General features: G+C 36.8%; 1 protein-coding gene and 1 non-coding gene across 4 annotated transcripts in view; both read right to left on the reverse strand.

Moving 5' to 3' along the window:
• Positions 1-17,694, reverse strand: part of LOC145205646 (uncharacterized) — a 32,527-nt gene that overhangs the window by 4,981 nt on the left and 9,852 nt on the right. For 2 of the 3 annotated variants that reach the window (XM_080078377.1, XM_080078378.1), the window contains exons 12-37: positions 15,240-15,370; positions 14,629-14,842; positions 14,068-14,190; positions 13,765-13,852; positions 11,952-12,152; positions 11,566-11,701; positions 11,296-11,407; positions 10,074-10,249; positions 9,571-9,609; positions 9,167-9,311; positions 8,250-8,468; positions 7,193-7,401; positions 6,655-6,856; positions 6,338-6,524; positions 5,915-6,014; positions 5,613-5,771; positions 5,377-5,492; positions 5,080-5,162; positions 4,888-5,016; positions 4,312-4,510; positions 3,847-4,008; positions 3,253-3,417; positions 3,063-3,187; positions 2,317-2,544; positions 1,873-2,002; positions 1,267-1,483 (exon numbers count right to left, since the gene is read on the reverse strand). In XM_080078377.1, coding sequence (XP_079934503.1) covers positions 1,267-1,483; positions 1,873-2,002; positions 2,317-2,544; positions 3,063-3,187; positions 3,253-3,417; positions 3,847-4,008; positions 4,312-4,510; positions 4,888-5,016; positions 5,080-5,162; positions 5,377-5,492; positions 5,613-5,771; positions 5,915-6,014; positions 6,338-6,524; positions 6,655-6,856; positions 7,193-7,401; positions 8,250-8,468; positions 9,167-9,311; positions 9,571-9,609; positions 10,074-10,249; positions 11,296-11,407; positions 11,566-11,701; positions 11,952-12,152; positions 13,765-13,852; positions 14,068-14,190; positions 14,629-14,842; positions 15,240-15,370 — 3,995 coding nt within the window. The remainder of the gene's footprint in view (positions 1-1,266; positions 1,484-1,872; positions 2,003-2,316; positions 2,545-3,062; positions 3,188-3,252; positions 3,418-3,846; positions 4,009-4,311; positions 4,511-4,887; positions 5,017-5,079; positions 5,163-5,376; positions 5,493-5,612; positions 5,772-5,914; positions 6,015-6,337; positions 6,525-6,654; positions 6,857-7,192; positions 7,402-8,249; positions 8,469-9,166; positions 9,312-9,570; positions 9,610-10,073; positions 10,250-11,295; positions 11,408-11,565; positions 11,702-11,951; positions 12,153-13,764; positions 13,853-14,067; positions 14,191-14,628; positions 14,843-15,239; positions 15,371-17,694) is intronic. The other variant, XM_080078379.1, reaches the window with a different exon arrangement.
• On the reverse strand, positions 8,909-8,982 carry Trnan-guu (transfer RNA asparagine (anticodon GUU)). Its single transcript has one exon. It is a non-coding gene; the product is annotated as a tRNA-Asn (tRNA).

A 17,694-nucleotide genomic window follows, 5' to 3' on the forward strand; every position in this document is an offset into this window, starting at 1 on the left:
AATCTGCCAACGTTTAAAATTTCAACCACTAGAGGTGTTTTGAGCAACAACCGTTAATGTTTCTGACGTCAAAGGGCTGTTAACAACCCCCGAACTGCAATGGCGCAATAACGATAATTGGCATACTTTACAAGCTATCCAAATTTTAGCCAATTCTGACATTGTTTACAAACTCACCCCTTTTAGGGGGCTAGCGGGGTAAATACTAGGGTTATCCGGACAAACAAAGTGGGATGCACATCTACATAACTATATCTACCATCTGTATAAGTTTCAGCCACATCCATCAAGCATTTCATAGAAAAACGAGTCGGACAAACTTCGGGGGAAAATACCCATTTTAGGGGGCTAGCGGGGTAAATACTGGAGTTATCAACAAAAACAAAGTGGAATGCACATCTACATAACTACATCTACCATCTGTATAAGTTTCAGCCCTATCCATCAAGCATTTGATGGCAAAACGAGTCAGACAAACTTCGGGGGAAAACACCTATTTTAGGGGGCTAGCGAGATAAATACTGGGGTTATCAACAAAAACAAAGTGGGATGCACATCTGCATAACTACATCTACCATCTGTGTAAATTTCATCCAAATTGATCCAACATTTGATGGAAAAACGAGTCGGACAAACTTCGGGAAAAAAATACCCATTTTAGGGGGCTAGCGGGGTAAATACTGGGGTTATCAACAAAAACAAAGTGGGATGCACATCTACATAACTACATCTACCATCTGTGTAAATTTCATCCAAATCCATCAAGGATTTGATGGAAAAACGAGTCGGACAAACTTTGGGTAGAAGAAAAAATAAGAAAAAAAAACAAACATTTTGAGTAAAATCAATATGTGTCCCCTTCAGGGAAGGGGACCCATAATTTATTTGAAGTAATTCTTTTTTCCAGATCGGATAATGCTCCAATTAAACTAAAAGGACGCCATTACTAATATATCTTAATAAGTTTTCATTTCGACAACACAACCTTTTCATTTTTGCTACCAATTTTAACAAAAAATAATAAAAGGTTGAAAATAAACACTTCTTAATTTGGATTGGTCATGATAACAATTACATATAACTTGCAGGTCCAAAACTTTGTAAATCATTTTAAGTACACATATATTTTAAAATTGCATCAAAACGGAAGCATTTTATCTTGCACATAAAAAATATTAGCAGTGGGCCTTATTACCTTCCGGGCCTATATACCTTCAGGTTACCTTACTATTTTCTATAATTTAGTAAAATTAAAATTTATTGTACCTTATCCCCTTCTGTTATATTTCGGCACTTTCCACTGTTCACGCATGGATGGTTTTTGTGTGTAAGATCACCACATGCTTGGGAAGTGTCAAGCTGACAACGATCACCGATGAAATTTGTGCCGTTGCAATCGCATCGATATGAACCAATCAGATTGTAGCACGTGCCACCATTCAAGCATGGCGAGGGTGCGCATTCGTCAACATCGGTTTCACACCTTAAAAAGCAAATAAGTTAAAATTGGTAATTACAAAGACATTTTAAATTAGGTAAAAATGTCATGGCATGTTACAGCAATCAACATGTGCTACAGTGTGGTAACCGACGGATCTGTCTTCACTTATCAATTATCCCAACTCTCAAAAACAGCGGCAAAGATTAGCGTCCGTGTAATCTTTTTTTTAAAAGAAATCATTTCGAGTATTTAAAAGTCATTTTCGAGTATTTAAAAGCAGAAACTGATGATAACAAAAATAGGCCAAATAAATATTTCTGATTCAATATAAAAGATTACACGACTCTGATTGACTGCGGCTCTGTTTGAGTAATTTCGTTTATTTCAAGACAGAAAAATTGGAAACTTGAAACAAAACAACTGTTACTTACAAATGCCCTTTGTACCCCTTGAAGCATTCACATACGTAACCATTAATGGCGTCCATACATTTGCCCTGGCCAGAACACGTGACGTTGACGCAATCATCAATGTTTACGTCACAATTTTTCGTTGTAAAACCTACAACACAAAGCAAATCGCAAGGTTAGCTTAGCCAATCCAAAAAGCAACCCGGCTACTTTTTTTCGGTTTTCCAGTATTTTACGCCTCTTTAGGGTTATGATGGGTCATTTTAACAAAACAAAAATGACACTACAGATCTTTTAAAAAACACTTAAAAATATATAAAAATTACAAAAACAAAGTTAGCGTTTTCAAAAATGTCTTGTGGAAATATCCTGCTGATTAAGAAAGTATCAACAACATAATGTGTCAAAAATTACAAAAACATAACAAAGATCACCAAATAATCCTATTTAGTTTTTCCTACTTACCCTGGCGGCAAGTACATTTATAGACGTTAAATTCATCCACACATGTCCCGTCGTTTTTACACGGGTCCGAGGAGCATACATCATCACCCAAACAACCAAAGATCACATTGGTTGAGGGTGACGTCATGGTAAAAGGGGTCGACACTTCTGCTGCCATGTGATTGGTCAGACTTGTTTGGTTGTAATATGGAAGCAAAAAATCGTTGATTCTGACGTCATCCAAACATCCTGTTCAAATAAAATTGTCAAAAAAACAAAAAAGTATGTTGATTTGTTTACAGTTAACTTGATAAAAAACGCTATGTACCAAAAGAACCATGAATATATGGCCCCTTCCTACACTACCATGTCGTTTTGCAGTGGTTCCCACCTGGGAAGGAATCTATCCCAAGGCAGAAATTTTAAAACTTGAGAGTAGGAATTTACTTAATCTATACATGTGGTTTGTAAATAGACACTTCAGCTCAGGGAATATAACCTGTGAAGTTGATAAAAGACTCGATTTCGAATGATATTTTTACGGTTTAGCATCTACTAAAGTCTATTGGGGAGGAATGAAAATGTTTTAAATTGTTAAGGGAGGAATTCGTCGATAAAGGTTAATTCGTCGAGAATGCAGTATTGATTATTATGATAAATGTTATACCAGAATCGTACATTTATCCCACTTTTCTCGCAATTGAGACGTCCAGGATCAAAAAAGAATTTAAAAAACCGAATTACATTGTTAAAAAGTCTTGTCTCACCTTTAAAGGAGGCCGAGAGTTCCGTTGCACCAATCAAAATTCTTGCTGTGTCACGTGATACAATCTGTCCAATCAGAAAATTGGAGACAATACTTCCAGACTTTACACCGTCGATTTGCAATGAACTAAAATACATTGTAATTTTAGGAAATAACAAAAATGCCATATTAACACGCAATAATTTACATACTTATTGGAACTGAAAACGACGTCATGCCAAAGTCCGTCGTTGATTGGTTCCTTGCTATCCACGTGATCACCGTTGTAGCTTATTCTTAGTCTGCCATCCGAAACCAGTTTAAACCGGATTGTTCCAGATTCAGTGGGTAGATAACATACAGATGCATTGACAGATCTGTCCAGTGCAAACCAATGTTATCATTACCATTTAATTAAAATACTTTTGGGAAAAGTAACAAACTATGTTCTTCAGTAACAAATGTTGTTTAGTTTGTTTTAAACTGAAAAGTGTATAATCGCTTTCATATGTTTCCTTTTTTAAGTAATTAGCCGAAATTAGTACAAATAGTAAAGGTTGATTGAAATTGAAAATCCTCATGTACATAAATGGATTTTCCATTAAATAAAAACTTTTGACGTAAAACCACAAATCTTAGATCAACATACACGCCTGGTTTGGACAGTTTTCAAATATCAAAATCTAAAAATGCCACAATGTTATTGATTGTAGTTTCATTTAACTTTGACGAGATCACCGTTTTAAAGGCTGTTAAGTTGTAATAGTTTTCGATTTAATTTCCCGAAGAGAAGTTTGATGTAGTACCTGGTTCGAAGTTTAAACGAAACCCTGGTTATATTCAGTGTAAAGTTGTTTGTAATTTGGTATGAGATCATCAATGATGTGTTAAAGGTAGATGGTGCTCGACATTCAAAACCACCGTTGGAAAGGTCGACACATGTCAAACCCTCAGGACATTGCAATTGCCTAAAAAGGAAACAACCACAATATAATAATCATTGACAAGGCAAATTAATCACGCAAAACGCGATTCTTTGTTTATACCTAACATTTTGTAACTAAAGCAATTATTTTCAACAAAACTGTTGTATTCCTTTCATTAAGCAAAACATTTACTTTTTTTTTACTTTACACTCCGTAAATGTGTAATCAAACATGAAAAAGATACAGTCTTAACTCTAAGTCTGAATATTCGCCTAAAAGCCCTGAAATGTTCGATTAAATACGAAAAATGCTTTATAAGAAAAATAATACCCAAAAATCTCTTACCGGCAAAATATCGGTTCACCACAGTTTCTCCCGCGCCACTCATGCGTGCAATTGCAAACGTAATCGTTAAACGTGACGTCACAGGTGCCGTTATTCTGACACGGGTTGGTGTACTCGCTGTTATCAGGCGAACCACAAACTGGGTCAGAAACCTCACCAGGTAGAACGTTTTCAGTAACAGCAACGACGTACGATAAAGCTAAATAAATATTTATGTTGTTTAGAATTTTTTTAGCAGTTATGGCATATTTGTCGTTTATTTGCCATTGGTTTCATATAAAAGAACCTGAATCCCTTGTACATCAACAATCTTCAAAATAGCCTAGATTTAACGAAATTAGCCGTTAAAACGGAGTAAGTACTTTCCTACAAAAGGTCCTACAACGTTTTTTAAAAGATAGAGTGCCAACGTACGTTACGATATCTCAAGCAATTCACAGTGTATTACAAATTAATCATGTTGTATGTTTTTAACATTTCTAAATGTACAAATAAGATATGTATTTAACTCTTGTTCAAACCATATACTGGTACAGCGATTTTACGCCCTATAACAAACTTGCAAGTGGACCTCACCTTCAATGTTACTTTCGTTCGACTCCGGGGCAGAAAATATCAGTTTATGCTTGTTCAGTCGCAAGTCCTGTATCGTCCCTTTGAAAGACGTTGAATTACTTGAAACAGAACGACGGCGTCTTCTTACGCCTGTAACAAAGTGCAATCATAAGTTCAAATGCATCTTGTAATACACAAAGTGTCAAGTCTTACCAGCAGACGAATCGATGATACCACCAACGTAGATATTTGGTGATTGTATATCAAGTCTTGTAGGAAGAGTCTCCTCGAAGATGCTGCAGTAACAAACATTGCGTTGTGTTACAGTACCACACTATACCTGTGACTGGTGGAAAAACACATCAAAAATGATCGCAATCCTGTTTTTCTTAAAAAATCCTTGCTGGATTTTGACTGGCGCATCTTTCATCAAAAGACTATGCACAACTTATGGGTATGTGGAGATGTAGGTATCAGCTGGAAAAAATATATATCTGCAGATTTTTTTACCTTTTATCGTCTATGCTACTCCAAATTTGGTCACCAGCAATTTGAACAGAAACGAAATGTGATTTTCCATCCGACAAAGCCGGTTCAGCGATAAAACTTTGTCCGCCTGTAGTTGTCTGAAAAAATCACAAACAATATATGACGAACGTAAAGATCGAGTTCTTTGGTTTGAGTCTTTGAGATAATACAATTTAACTGTGTTCAGTCGTTAAGCAACAAGACTAATGTTTTAATACCTTTAATTTTCCCCCGTCAATTTCCATGACAACAGCGGTTACATTAGTAGCACTATAAACACTTGTGATATTATCGGTGGTTGAAAGAAGAAATGAGTTTTCTTGTCTTGTTTTGATGAACATGGATACGTTAAAAGTACGACGTGGAGCAGACGGTAGCTGAAAGAAAATGTTCATTGTTTGCACGAAAGCATTTTTTTAGTTTTGTTTTCAGAAAATAGGTTTATTTTTCACACGCAATTGACGAAAACAAAAATTAGGTAAAAAATGGCTTCATAAAACTACAAACAGGAATATTTTACCTTAAACGTAGCAGCGCTTGATGTTTGCATGTGGCTAAATGTAAAGGGCTGAATAGTTGATTCACAATTAGGACCTTTGTGTGGACGATCGCAATCACATCTACATGTAAGAAAAACAATCTTCACCCAAACAGCTGGTTGAAAGATTCAAACATTCAAACAGCAAAACACGTTTTTGTAAAAGTTTAAATGTTATGAACAGCATGGTCACAACACAATTGGAAAATTACGGAAAAAAACATTCGCTAAGGTGCAAATAGTTAAATTAACATATTTGCGAATAATTTAGTTTTATAAATTTCGCGCAATAGCAACATCGCATCAGCTTTTCATGATCTAGAATAGTGTAAAATAGATCCACATTACATCATCGGCAAGGACATCACGATTGCGTCATATGTTCGTGGCAAGTTTTTAACTCACCTTTGATGAGTCCACAAGTCAACGCATCTTCCCTTTGCATTGCACGTTGTAGGAAAACAAACTTGCTCTCTTGCGCACCCTTGTGATACGTTTTGTAATGACGTAGCATTGTTCAGTGCGCGTTTTTGATCATCCAATGTAAAGTCACGAATGCAACCAACAAAACCGTCGCCTCCAAGTTGAATATCTGAATTGCGAAATAAATAAAAAATTAAAAACATAATGGTAAAAAAGCATTTGTCATGGTTTTAAGCAAAAAGGTACTCGCTTAGTACTTTAAAAACATTCTTTTTCACTACTAGAAAACATAAACCAACCTTCGAGTTCACTTAAACTGTTTGCCAACGGGATTGAAGCATTTTGATTTCCAGCCTTCACTGTTATGTGGCTATTGGATAAAACAAAGCTTAATTTCCACCAATCACCGTCAACCATTTGCGTGGTAAGTACACGCGTTGTGCTGTGATTGGTTACTGCGTTGGTGACAACAGTTCGGAGGAAGCCATTTTGAAGACCAACCTACAGAATTACATTGTACACATAGTTTGTAAGTAATATTCAAGATGACAATATAACACTGCAGCCAGGCACCAAAACTGTTGCATAAAACATGATATGCTATACTAGTATTGCCTGATCTAGGGTTGTTCATTTATCGCAGTGAACCTTTACAAACACGAGGAAGCTTACTGTTTGTTCTCTATGCTTTTTTTTTCAAACCCCAAAAATCGTTTCTTTTCGCTAGTGTTTGGACTTATTTTTTTTTCGTTTCATGTCCTCCAGAGTTTAAATTAATTTACTCTCTCAAGTCTAAAACTTTGGTTCGAACTTTACAAGCTTCGTAGTTTCACTTACAGTAAAATTTTCAGTCCCAATTTTCGTTGATAGCAGGACACCATTTGTCAAAACCGTCCTAAATTCGAACGTCACGTGACGGGTCTGGTCAATCAACGGTATGCTAAAGGTCACGTGAGACTGGGCGTCGTTGAACGACACACTGGTTGAAGCGTTGCAGAAAAATGATGTGAATCCAGCACCACATCGACAGGTATAGCTGTGTGTGTCTGTATTAACAAAAGTTCAGAAATTTAACAGAAAATTTGTGTTACTGTTCCATCCAGACAAGCAAAATAAACACTTCTAATCAAAACCTGAGGTCTTATTGCATAACTCAGGGGTCCGTAAATACTTTTTGGCGCGATCCTAAAAAAATTGCTCTAAATTATCGAGACCCAAGCATTTTGTTAGCATGTAAGTTTGTGGAAAATACTAAGCAACTATAAGATATCAATACTAAGACTGCTATTATGCTTTTGTCAGTTGCTATTTTCTTGCACAAAATAAAGCGAAACTCAGCACATAAAACAGTATGTAAAGTTTACATTGTAAACGAACGTATTTATTCAGCAAAATGGTAACAGAAAAGCATGACTGCTTGCGCAGGTACGCTTAACTTATTGCATTGTTACATAGACTGTATGTAACAGTTACGTAGTCATATGTAACAATGCAATAATAATTAAGTTGAAAATACTGAAAGTTCATTAATACTATAGATGCGATGCTTATATTCACGGAAAATTTGAAATATTTTGCGACCCAGACTGGAAGGTCTCGCCACCCAAATTTGGGTCGCGACCCACTATTTGCGGACCCCTGGCATAACTAATCTCAAACATATCAGTTTCAAAATGCAAGTGGAAAATGGCTACATAAAAAAAATTAAAATGTTTTAATTACACAACATTTATATTTACAAAACAGGTAAAATCTTAATTGACGTGTACAAATTTCAATTTATTACATGTATACATTTTGAGATTTTGGGATTTGTGTCAATTACGCTTTGAAAAACTTATATTAGAAGTCTTAATCTCGATCAAAATAATAAATTTAAATTATTTTTACAAACCTGTGTTTTCGTCAACTAGGTGCGGTTGGCAAACAGCATTATTAGCACATTGATGTTCTTCACATCCAGTCAATTTAACTGTACAATTCCGTCCACCAAAGCCATTCTCGCACAAGCACTCATAGTCAGCGATGTGATCCACACAAACGGAACCAAATTTACAGGGCCGCCAGGAGATGCATTCGTCTATTTCAATTTCGCAGTTTGTCCCTTCGTATCCTGCAAAAAAATGATGAGCAAATTTTTAATTCAGATTTTCTGTTTTCAAAATTCTTGATGGTAAAAGTAACTTATTTTTCCATTTTTCCAATGTTACGTCACAAAAACAGTTTTATGTGTTTAAATTCTTGTCATGATGCGTTTGTTAAATCAACCACTTTCAGCTGTAAAAACATACCAAGGCTTTATTGTTTTGTGAAGATGAATTCTACCAATAAAATCGTATTGACGTTTAAAACAAAATTTCTGCCTTTGTTAATTAGCACGTCCATTCTTTTTGCCCTAAAACTTATTTTTATTCCGTAAAACACGTATTATTGCGTGCAGGGCTGAAACACAGTTTGTAATTGCATGTAGACATTTTAAACATATTTATGACAGTCAATTAGACAAACAATGTTCTGTAACGTTTGTTATAAAAATCAAAATCTTGAAAGAGACGTCCCTGGGTGGGCTCGAACCACCAACCTTTCGGTTAACAGCCGAACGCGCTAACCGATTGCGCCACAGAGACGTACGAGTGTTCTTGGATTAATTTCCAATAAGAAATTGGCAACAATGTCTACCATCTGAACTACATCCCCGTCGAGTGTTTACTCTTGTTTTAGTTTACACAATGCCTCTAAGTATAAACTGAGGCGTCACGTGGTTTTGATTTGGCAAAGTTCCAATGGACAACACACGAACTCAGCACAAACCTGCAGTGCACAGACATTGGTATCCATCTGCATTTTCATGTGTGAAATTTCCATCGAATACGCTTCCATACTTGCTGACGTCAGACCGCTCAACACAAGTGGAATTGTGACGACACGGTTGTGACGCACAATCAGGAATATCGACCTACAAAAAAACGATTTCAAACGTGTTTTTGTTTTATTTGGTTGGGGTGAATGTTAGTATTTTATGTAACGCTATCACTTCATCTCCAACATTATCTTCTGTTACAAATAAAACAATGGTATATTAGAAATACATAAATCTACATTGACGTAAAAAACAGACATGCAAACAGAACAACACAAATAAAAAAATGGGGCAAAAAATCAAACGACAGTAACATAAAATTCAAATGACAACCAAGAGGGAACATAATGAAAACCTGTGCTTGCACGAATGACGAGTTGAATGAAATAGAAACCTACAGACGATAACGACATGATAACTACAAAATATTAACCCAACTAACGCTAAACGTTTACATGTACATAACGTAGACATGAGCTTACAACCTAGTCATACAATATACCAGGTTTTGTTTGACACCAAATGCTACTGATTTATGAAAAATAGTGTAAAACTTGGTGGCAAAGAAAAAAGTTAAGAACCACTATGGTCTGAACTGAGCAATGCAACTTCCTCTTTGGACCAGACCGGTCAGTTAACAAGCATATGAGTGTTATATTTGGTCGTGCAACTTTGCTCGGTACTCTATATGCATTTTTCACGCAAAATCAGACTGTTGGCTACATTTTCATTTTTGAAACTAAAACGCGACTGCAATAATGACATAAAATACACAAGACGTAACAGTTTGAAAAATAGTCGACTAAGCCCTACCTACACGACAATGTACAAAACGGAGCAAAATTTACCGATTCTTACCTCACAATTTCTTCCCCGGTAAGCCGGCAAGCATTTACAGAAGTAGTCGTTTACAAGATCGTCACAGGTGGCGCCATTGAGGCAAGGGGTCAGAAGTTCACATTCATTTACTTCGACGTCACATAGGTTACCATAGTAACCGGTATGGTTGCAAATGCACTGAAAGGAGTTAACACCTGGAAAAATGGAAATTTTCAAGCAAAACATGTTTTCGTTGAATATAATAAAACAGATCTTAAGGTGGACCAAAAATTCAGTTAAGAACAGCTTTACGACCAAAGCAAGATTACATCGTTGGAGAGTGGAGACCAAATGCTTCATACACACCAACACAGTTCAACAGCATAGAGTTTACAACTTGCAAAAACTGTTTATTTGCTACCCTTCGTTGCCAAAAAATACTTTTAGTTTATGTAACAAAGTGTAACGTGAACCGGTGTTCACTTAGTTTATTTTATTCACTGTGTTCACTTAGTTTGGTATACGCTTATTTATTATTTCAATGTTGCACTTGCTTTTCGCGGTAACTCTATTTATCCATCGATATATTAGTTGTTTTGTTTCATAATGTTCGTTTGTTTGTTTTGTTTAGCCATATTTATTTTCACGTTATTCCTTTCACTTCTTGTTTTTTTCACTTTTGTTTTCTTGTGTTCCATTTTCACCCCTTTTCACTTTAATATCTTCATTTGTACTTTTACACCGGTAACATTTCGAACGCATCCCCGCTTCAGTGATTTTCCGCGGCGCATTGTGATTGGTCACATTCCTAAAGGCATGTGACGTCGTTTCTCCTTGTGTTTGGTGTGGCAGTTCTCTCCTGGCCCCGGTGAAGTGTGCGCGATTGTTTTGGTGCTGTTGTGCTGTTATTGTGTTTTGCTATAGTGCAACGTGGTTATTGCTGTGACGTAACGTGATCTAACAGTACCTTTCAAAGATTTTGTTAATTACAATATATATTATTTTTGGCCAGTAGTGAAGTCACCGTTGTAACGATTGGTTTTAGCGATAAGCCGTTAGTGCAGGGTCTTGGACCGTTTTACGAATTACGGAGGTAGCCTCGAGTATTAGAATACAATCGGGATAGTTGGGAAGGTTTAGCGTTAAAGATCTCGCACCCAAACAACTTTCTTTAAATTTCGAGGTTACCAAAATAATTCCGTAACAAAAGCAAATTCGAAAAGTAAAAAGTATTTCGTTATTTTCAAGCATTTTTTTTTACCATCCACGCAGGTTCCATTGTTCAAGCATGGTTTATTTTCACACTCGTTAATGTCGATAGTGCAGTGGGCTCCAGTATAACCAGGTTGACACAAGCATTCGTAACCAGCAACCTGCAACGTACGTGGCAAAGATCAATAACAAGCAGCAAGTAAGAGCAAATATGTCAAACAAATAGTCATTGGTGTACCAAATTAAAAAACACCTATTCCAAAGTTATGAAAAGATCTTATGGTCAAAATTTACAGGTATTTAATATGTTTTGGTGTACCTTATCTTGGCAAGTCGAATTGTTCTGACAAGGTGCGCTCAGACATTCATCAATATCGACGTCACAATCATTTCCCTCCCATCCTACTGCGCATGCGCAAAGGTAATCCGCAACAAGATCGGTACAGTTGCCATGTCTGTGACAACGAAAGGGTGTTAACATTTGTCCTTCAATAAGGATCTCTGCTAATGTAATGTCTGCTCTAATTTGGTCAGCGGCTAAATCTTTTTCTACAGGTTTGCTGCCATCTTAAACAATGCCAAATTCCGATGGATTTCAAAACAACTAAAAATGCTACAAGACTGATAATAATTATCCAAATGGAGTCCTTTTGGATCTCAACTAATGGTGTAAATGCAGAATAATCTGCAGAAACTATTACTTACAGACATGGGTTAGTGGCGCAGTCGTCGATATCAATCTCACAATTGGGTCCCTTATATCCATCGCTACATTCACAACGATACAAACCGCCGTCAACTACGTGACACGTGCTGCCATACAAGCAAGGATCGCTTTCACACGGATTGTGTTTGTATTCGCACTGAAGACCAAGAAACCCAGTAGCACAGAAGCATGTGTACGACCTGCAGAAACACATGATGATGAAAAAAGACTTTATGCAACTGGGATCAGCCCCGAAATATCGATGCAGACCAGCAATCACAGCACACTCAAATAGAAATCATACTACCCCACGCCTATTGACGGTGTTGTACCGAATCAGCCGGTCACCAAGTCAACTCACGGAACGACTACTGTCGTGGGTTCGAATCACACCGCAGGCTAGACTTTTTTAGCCAACGCCTTGCAAAGTCGAAATGCTCACTGGCCAGTTGATCCGGTGCAACACCTTTAATAGGCCTTGCGTACTATAATTTCTACATGTTGATTATTTCCTTATCCTGCATGTAGGACCAATCGCATTGTTTTTTAGTGTGGTAAAACAAGTTTTTATGCAAGTGTTGTGACTGAGTAACATTCTAAGACAGGGGTGGGCAAACTTTTCAGTGCAAGGGCCGCATTCAAAAGTTCTTAATCTCAAGGGGCCGCATAGTATTTCACCAACGACCGCCACTTGCTTGCTTGTTTTTTTTAAATAACTGGTGTAAGAATTAGGTTTATATCATATAAAATTTCTTACTTGACGCATAAGTTTAGCTAAACTGAGCTAACTGTTTATGACGTCATAATCTGTATTGTGACGATTGCGGTGTCTGTTCTTTCGCATTGTTTGCACACAATAAGCGGATAAAAAGCCTGGTACATATGGTTACTAGGCTGGTAATCTTTTTTATATAGTCTCACGAAATCTGTTTTTAGCAGTTTCATATCAAAATATTTGGCAAAATAATTTTAGTTACATCACCGCCGCCAGCACGTGTATTTCAACATACATGGTCACAGCCGCACAAACTCGTCTCCGCGGCCGCATGTGGCCGTACGGCCGCAGGTTGTGCACCCTCGATTTAGCCCAAAATATTATTATAGCATCCGCTATGTGCAAATACGTCTGTTGTCACTGAAATTACTGGACAAACGTTGGTTGAAACGCCACAATTGCATTGTTTCAAAATAAACAAGCATTTGTTGCAACATAGGCTACATTACGACTTTTTGTTGATAAATTCTTGCGCCAACATTAAACAAAGCGAGCCGCTTTTAGTATCCATTTTTAGGTGGTTTGCGGGTCAGTGTTAACGATTCTAAAGCCGTGTTTAATGTCCGTTTGCAAAGTATTGCAACGACCTAAACTTGATCCAATGTGAACAAAGTTTTGGCGTCAACAGTGCAAAGTGGGCTCTATTTGAAAACGTGAATCGCTTTTACTTTTATTTACCTTTATCGAACCAAGAAATTGTGTCAAGTGACGATTTGCAAAATAACATGGCAGAAACAACAGGCTAAAGCACGCAAAAAGTATCTGTGTTTAGTTCCAAAGTAAGTATGGTATGGGTACAGATACTGCACATGGTATAGGTATCGGCAAGTCGCACCCCCGGTATTTTTTAAAACTCTTCGGCTGTGCTCATAATACTATTCAGCGTTACTAACATTCTCTTTAAAATTTACTAACATTTGGCGGGCCGCATGAACTCCTTTGCCGGGCCGCATGCGGCCCGCGGGCCGTAGTTTGCCCACCCCTGTTCTAAGACAACGTAAAGAAAGGAAAAAAAGGCAACAAAGTTTAGTTCATACCCAAGCCTCCGCTGGCAAATTCCGTCGTTCTGACAAGGTTGCGAAACACAAAAGTCCGTTTCCACGTCACAATTTTGTCCCTCGTATCCTAAAAAAACAAATGTCACAGCAACTCCGCGTGGTTGTACCGAGATATTTCAACGAAACAATAAATAGACAAAACTACAACATTCTTCCATAGAACATAATTATGCAACCAAAGCAAAGGGTTTAGTTGGGACAAAACTTAACATATTCACATTTCATGACAACTTTGTGAGTGGTTATTTACTGATTTTCGGTAGAAGTTTTTCTTATACATACCGTGTGTACAGTTGCATGTATATCCGTCAATAAGGTCAACACAGGTTGAATTGTGTTTGCATGGGTTTGATGAACATTCGTCGATTTCAACAGTGCAGTTACCCACTCTATCACGTGCAAAACCTAACAAAAAAAATGTAGGAAATCTTTGGTATTTTTCATAAAAAATTTTTTTAGTGAAATTGCAAAAACAAACGTTGGGCTTATACGCAGAGAAGTGCATTTGGCTATCTCTTGCGAATTTTCATTATTTTTTGTTTAATTCGAGTGGAAACCGAAATTACGAACTGTGTTTTCTGTCTTTTCATGCCACGAACTTGTGTTTTTGTTCATTTGCGATTACAAGCGTTTTATAGAGACATGGATAAAATGTCGAATTTAATCTTGAATCGGCCCTCATAATTTTGTTTTCAAAATGCGTCAAAGGCTGTTTTTTAATTTGATAGTTTCCAACACAAGAGAACAAGTACGGATTTTTAACATTTTAGTATAGCCGGTAAACAGTACAATTTCTGCGATTTGGGGGCGCAAAATGTCGAATTAATCACATTATTCTCGTACCTGCAAGGCAAGAACAATTATATGTCTCCACTTGATCAATGCAAATTTCGTTGTATCCACAAGTCACGTTCACGCAATCGTCTATATTGACGTCACAGTTATATCCTTGGAAACCAGGTAAGCACCGACAATCGTATCCAGGTCGATTTGTGTCGAGTAATGTCCGACAGGGGGCGCCATTGTGACAAGGTTTTTCATCGCAAGGTGCGTGAATCTACAAATAAAATGGCTTTTCGGTTTGTTTTATGGGTTAAATAATTTATACATGTGGTTTGTAAATATAGACACTTTAGCTATGGGAATACATCCTGTGAAGTTTATTAAATAACCATGCAGTTTTAAGCGATTTTTGTATGGTTTGGCATTTACTATTTAGTATCTTAGGAAGGAATAAATTGTTTGGAATTGTAAGGTAGAAACCACTGCACTAATAGTTTGTTTCGCCGCAAAGAGAATTTCCAGCTAAGGGTGATGCTAATTAATGACACACAAATTGTCAGACTATAAAAGGTAGTGATACAGTGCGGCACTTGGCACTCAATCACGAACCGTTCCCGTTCCACGGGCTGGTGTTTGCCAACCCCTGTTCTAAGTCACAAAATTTCACTTACCTCTGTACAGTTTTGCCCCGTCCAACCCACTGTACAACTGCAGATGTAACTGTTGATCAAGTCATTACATCGCGCGTTGTTCCGACAAGGATTCGGATCGCATTCGTCAACTTCGATCGCACATGTGAGACCTGGAAAAGCAATATCGTCCAAAACTTAGATTCAGTTGTGATAAAATGTTGCCGACTAAAAGTTGTAAATGGGCACGAAAATGGGGGCCGCATCCCGCAAAACCTGAAAGTAGATGTCCAAAACCAGACCCAAAGTGGTTTTTGTAAAACAAAGTCCGAAAGTTGGTGAAATAATGAGTGTAAAGTCAGGGTGAATTAATTCCATTTTAGTCAAACTTGAGTTCGAACCCTAATCGAAAAGTCCGGCCCAATTTAAAATCTGAACCAACTAACTTTTATAAAATGGTTAAATGCAGTATTTTGATACACAGTACAAAAAATCTTAACATATTTACAAATATAAAAGAAAGGTTTTTGCAAAACATTTTAAGTAAATCTAGCACAATAACCCAAACTATTTTTCTGTTTTGGTCGAAGGCGACAAAGAAAATATAAACCAATTTTGAATACGCCTGATTTTTCTTTAATCTGGAGGTAGATAAGGTAGAGATATATAATAATCAATTGTTTGCAACAGAACACCTTACAATTCGATTAGTTGCTTAACCCGCTGAAAATAATTTAATACACTACACACAAATCAACGGTTAAAACCCAACATAGTAAAATATTAAAGTAGTTTTGTTTCTTACCGATGATTATTGTAAGGACGAGGAAGAACACACACAGTGTGTGCATATTTTCAATAACTTTTATACACAGCGATATATTTTATACACGGGTCAGATAAAAACTATGTGGGTAAAAGCCTGTAAAATCAGATTTGCTTGTTATTACGACGCTGAAAGATCACTGTAAAAAAATCATAAAGTAAAACTTATTCCGTTTGTAACAAAACCCGTTAAATTGTTTCACAGTATACTATTTGGCAACTTGTTTTTAATTTTTTTTAATTTGTATTAACACTGTGTTTTGATTTTGGATGCACAGTCTAAAAGTTCACTTCTAAAACTCATTCGGAAAAAAAACACTAACAAAACAAGCGATGTTTTATGAAATGAGTTTGTTTTAATTGGTTTTTAACTGGCAATATTTATGACAGATTCGTCTAATTTAAATTGCAAATGACTTTAGGCTGTAGAGTACGGGCAGCATAAAACGCACACCCGTTTGTAAAAATAGGAAATTGAAATACATCAGCATTGACATACAGAAAAACATAAAGCCAAACTAGTGGGTGAATCTTATGGAATCCTTGTAGGCGGGTCAAGTACGCCAAGAACGAGCAAATAGAGGCCACTTATCCATCCTATGCATAGTGCTTAAAGGCAATACAAATACTTGGGTCAAGTGTTCGCTCGACTGGTGGCACATATTGGAAACTTCTGTCCATTAGCGCTGATGTGGGAAATGATGTTAAACAGGCACAGTGTGAATTGGTTGGTCAGTTTATGAAGAGTACATTATCTGACCCATTTATTTTGGTAGGTTGTGCACTGGATAGTAAAACACGCACCTGTGACTTGCGAAATTCAAATACGATCAGATAACGTAATGAATGTTGCCTAAATTATTTCTATTCCTGCCTCATACTTCGGTGTAATGTTCAAGTGAAAACTGGTTCAAAACAAATTCAACCATGTTATACTTTTGGATACCTGTGAAAACTTTCAACACAATAGTTCAGGCTTAAAACATACTCGTATGCTACATTCTAAAACGACTGAATGACTAGTTTGATGTACACGTTCGTACAGAAATAACATAATAAAACTTGAAAAAGGTATCACATTTTTTCAGTTCAGAAAGTTGTGCACGTAAATGTTTAATAGTCTCATCTTTAACAGCACTACTCTGATGTTTTTTAAGGAGGTGACAACATCTAGCACGTTATTCACATCAATCCTAGATCATATCGATTATTGTTGCAGCGAAACGTCGAATGCACCTGTCCTCTGGCCTCGTGTTCAGAAATATCAGCAACAGGAAATCAAATGCAAGACCACATACAAATTGTTCAAGTCAAAAACCGACAGAACTGTCATGTCATATATAACTCGCATGATCTAATATGACAAAACAGAACATAAACAGTTAAATGTTTCGTAACTAGCCTTGAACGACGAACCTTTGTGTCTTCAACTATACTTAAACAACATGTATGCATGATATTTGCAACAAATAAACTCTTTTTTAACGTTTATAACTGCAAAACATAACTGGATATCACAGTATTTACTAGTATGCTGCAACTATTTGTGGAACGCTTGTCGCGACCACCACTACAACAAACTTATGAACATTTCGCCACAAACACGACGTTTTTAGTAACATTACGTCATATTGCCAGCGGTGTTGAACGCAAGACTGCCAAGTGTTGAAAC

The sequence above is a fragment of the Phallusia mammillata genome, chromosome 8 (assembly GCF_965637545.1).
Source record: "Phallusia mammillata chromosome 8, kaPhaMamm4.hap1.1, whole genome shotgun sequence".
In the NCBI taxonomy this organism is placed as follows: Eukaryota; Metazoa; Chordata; class Ascidiacea; order Phlebobranchia; family Ascidiidae; genus Phallusia; species Phallusia mammillata.